Raw genomic sequence first — 4223 nt, 5'->3', positions numbered from 1 at the left:
ACTGAAGACTTCATAGAATATAGTGAAAGTAATATGAATTTCATGTCATCTCCTAGATGTGACAAGATAGCAAACTTCTTTGAAACGTAAGAGACTAATATATTTTTACAATAAAAGTAGGTGCTTCATGTACAGTAGTTTTCTAACGCTCTTATTTTTCTTGTTACTTCTTCCTCCTCAAAACTGATGTATTTCTTACACAAAAGTTCTTGATTATAAAATATCTTTTCGAAGGAGTTGATTACACAGCTTATATTAGTGTTTTCACTCTTAAGCTACACATGTAGTATGTATTGCATAATTTGTACACACTTTGTGATCTATTTGCAATATGTAGTAACATCTACAATTATGTGCCATCCTCTTATCACTAGTTGTGTGTTTGTGAAGTGAACTGTATTTATCATTGTGTAATATTTCACTAACTGTAGAATAGTTTGCTTCATCAACCACATACATCAGATGTTGAAAAATGATGGTCACTTTTGATACACAGGCAATAGAAAATAATTATTTTTGAAACTGAATTAATGTGATTCTTTAAGAAAACAAATAATTATGAATGGTCAGTTTCTGAATATCCAAAATCTGAACAATTTCATCAATTACAACCCATTCTCCCACCAGGCACGCGACTCAACCTGTGACAGAGGATGAGGTGAGTCAGGCAGCAAGAATGGCTGACGCTTCTGACTCTGCATCAGCCTCTCACGACTCGGACTGCACACCAGCACGAAGAGAATCACGTGAGTTACCAGAGAGGCTTTTCCTTGAGTTGGAATGTTATAGTGGGCAACCCTGATTTGATTGATTTTGCAAGTCCCATGACAATAACTTTCTAGAGGTACCTCACAAGGTGCAGCTATTTCATGCCAACTCGCATTTTGATCTGAAACACTCATTCTGTGATCCTACAAGATCAGTCAGCTTGAGTTTCTGTTTTTATTGCATGTGCATGTTGTTTTAGGCTTCAGGCCTGCTACTAGCCCTGTGCTATGACATGGCCCTTTAACCATAAGTTGTACTGTCACATGATATTGGCGGAATGAAGCTGCTACTGCCACCCGCTGCTGCAGTTTCCATATGGCACACCATCACACATTATCTTGTCTTTCAGTTACTGTGCATCATAAAAGTACCACGGGTTTTTCATATGAAGTTTAATTAATATTGGTTCTTTGCTCTTTAATTGTGCTCATGGTTAATTTTAATTTAGGCTTTATTTAAATATGTTATCTTTATGATAAATGACTGTAGTAAGAAAAGTGAAAGACATGACTTTAACACAAAACCACAAAGAATTAGGATGAAACTGTACCCATAACAAAACAGATATTGAAAGGAATTTCATATTTCACATAGATTTTACTAATCCCATAATAACATGTTGAAGAGAATGGCTTTACCAAGACTGTGGTAATCCTTACAACATATATAACATTGGAATTGTTTCCTCTAAGAAAAATTCTGTGCCCACAATTGGAAAGCCTGACTCTGCTTATCCTATAACCTTGAGGTATAACTTACGAAAATAAGAAAGGAAAAAGTTCTGTTACTTCCCCATTCAATCTCCTTCTGCCTGACCTGACCTAATATGCTCCAATAACTAGTGCCATGGATGGGTGGCACCACAGGAGGCTCTAGTAGCAGTCAGGATGAAAAACACAAGACCTGGGACAGTAACAGTGTGGGGGCACGTGTGGCCCTTTGGACCCGCATGTTGGAGGAAGAGCGCAGACCAGCAGCTCTCCCCACCGACAGTGTTCAGGGCCCGCGTCGGCGCTCCCGATCCACTCGCTTCAGAACACAGCCAGTTACCATGGAGGAGGTGGCCCATGCACACGCCCTTAACAACCACCAGGCTGTGACCCCCCCAACTGCAGGAACCCCCACTGAGGAGCAGGACCTAGGTACTAACAAGCTCTCCAACCTCATAGTGAAATCCTAATCGTCACTGAAACCTTCGTGCCCAACAAATTTTTGAAACCGCTCTTGAGAAATTCATATATGCAAATATATATGTGTGTATCAGACGAGTATGTTTTTGTTTTTTTGCATTTGTTTATTTATTTGAGTTATGACTGCCAATTTGCTTATACAAAGATTTTGCTTCCTTGTCTGATAACAACACAAAAGCTGTTTCAGAATAGAGGCATAAATAGCATGATTTGTAGGCTGTTGAATGCTGTGCTTGTTAGCTACCCCACCATGTTTGATCATCACATGTGTGTGATATTCAAAAAGACTGCAAAACATGGAAGACATCCTTTTCTGCTGTGCATATTTATGGGACTGCATGATTTTATAGAAATAGCCTTACATGTTCTGTATCTGACAAGAACAGAAGATTGTCTGTCAAGTATTGAGTTTTGTAAGAACATGATCTGTCAATTTAACATCATGGTCACTTGTAATGTCTGTGATGTCTCTTTCCTTCAGTTGGTTGTCTCTGTCATTAGATACTTTCTTAGTGTTATCCACTGAAACCCACAGTCACCTTGTTAAAAGAATCAGAATACTCAGATGACCAAAAATGCTTAGCTGAATAAGACAAAGTAGCATTATATGTCAGGACCAAGGGAATACAATTGTTTGACTTTTGTTAGGAAACTTCTCTTCTCTTGAAAGGCACTGTCCAAAGAAAACAGTGTGAATTCATAAAGCTAAGTCAGCAGCAATTGTGTAAATAATCATATATTGATATACAGGTATTTAAAAGAAATGTCCTATTGGTTTAATTTTTTAACTGTATGTAGATTATGTTACTTTCATAATTCATGTATATATGTACTATACTGGGTACTGAATACATAGTTCATCCTGTTTAGTATATCCAGTGTTTATGGTGTATAATATTTTCTCTTCAATACTGAACTGTCATACTGAATCTAGTAGCTCTAAGGTGCCTTTACACAGGTAACCAATCCCTGTTTAGACCTGAATATTCTGAAAGAATCTTTGTTATGCACTGAGCTGACATAAATGAGGTCATTACTTTTTTTCAGAAACAGATTTGTACTTCATAATGACATTTTCCAATGCGGTTTCAAAATATGTTCCTAATATACTGCAAAAAGTTCTTTATCTGATAGCAATTCCCTGTAATGGCCTACTCTATGTAACCAGCTTTGTAAAATATAGACCAGATTACACTCTTTCTGTAAATGAACTTCCTAGTAATTCCAACACATTATACAGTTCACCATTTTCAGTACTAACTGACACTTGATTTTGATGACAGCGAGTGGATTCCGAGCAGCTCGTGAAGCTGTTTTAAGGAACGCTGGGGAAGTCCTCCAGGGCTTGACTCCTGGCTCCTCACCCAGAAGACGAGCAGGCAGCAGGAAGACCTCCTTCAATGAACCTGAGGAGGACAACTCTTCTGATGGAGTGAGAGGTAAGTACACTCGTTTATACTGTGTAGTAATATCAACAGCTTCATCCGCATCAAAATATATATTTGATCTAATGTGTTGGTAAATATATATCTGGAAATTTGCCAAAGATATTACCATATCAAAAAGAAAATTCCTGCAATCACCATGCCCCAATATTTATATTAACAGAAGGTAGCAGTGTTATCATTATTTGTAGAATTCACATGAACATACATTTTATCACAGATATACATGGTACTATCTTCTAGACACATTTTCCTTCCCTTAGTAAATTTCAATACATTAACTGTAACATCCTTACCTCTTGTATTATTAGAAATACAAAGGAAATGTTGTTACATTTTTTGTATTTGAATAGAACATGTTAGAAGTGTTGTGAGTTAGATAACATTTCTTTAAGTACAAGGAAGCCTAGGGTTGTAGTAAACATGTTTTCCCAAGCCAAGCAGTTTTCATCACATTAATTATAAGTTAATTACTTCCTGTAGTACCCCTTAGTTTTTAGTAGTTTTGAAAATAATTTGGTAAAATCTTTTTTCCTGCACTGTTTATATGTAAAGGGATTTTCCAAAGTTATAATAATAGGTTTATTTCTGATAATTAAAAGAGGATGTTACAATTTTTGTATCTGACAACTGTATATTGGAAGTATTGTGAGTTATATACTTTAGATAAAATAGTTATAAAAATTTCTTCATGTACATGGAAGCCTAGGGTCATAGTAAACATGTTTTCCTTAGCCAAGCAGATTTCATAACATTAATCGCAAGTTCCTTACCTCCTGTAGTACCCCTTAGTTTTTGGTAATTTTGAAAATAATATGGT

General features: G+C 36.4%; 1 protein-coding gene across 1 annotated transcript in view; it reads left to right on the top strand.

Moving 5' to 3' along the window:
- The window catches only part of LOC119589162, a gene marked incomplete in the record, with an annotated part of 255201 nt that overhangs the window by 193829 nt on the left and 57149 nt on the right, over window positions 1-4223 (top strand). Inside the window, 3 exon segments of the mRNA XM_037937749.1 lie at window positions 628-746; window positions 1611-1910; window positions 3242-3397. Of these exon segments, the coding sequence (XP_037793677.1) occupies window positions 628-746; window positions 1611-1910; window positions 3242-3397 (575 nt within the window).

Source organism: Penaeus monodon, chromosome 25 (assembly GCF_015228065.2).
Source record: "Penaeus monodon isolate SGIC_2016 chromosome 25, NSTDA_Pmon_1, whole genome shotgun sequence".
Taxonomy (NCBI): Eukaryota; Metazoa; Arthropoda; class Malacostraca; order Decapoda; family Penaeidae; genus Penaeus; species Penaeus monodon.
This window is presented reverse-complemented; position numbering and strand designations above follow the sequence as displayed.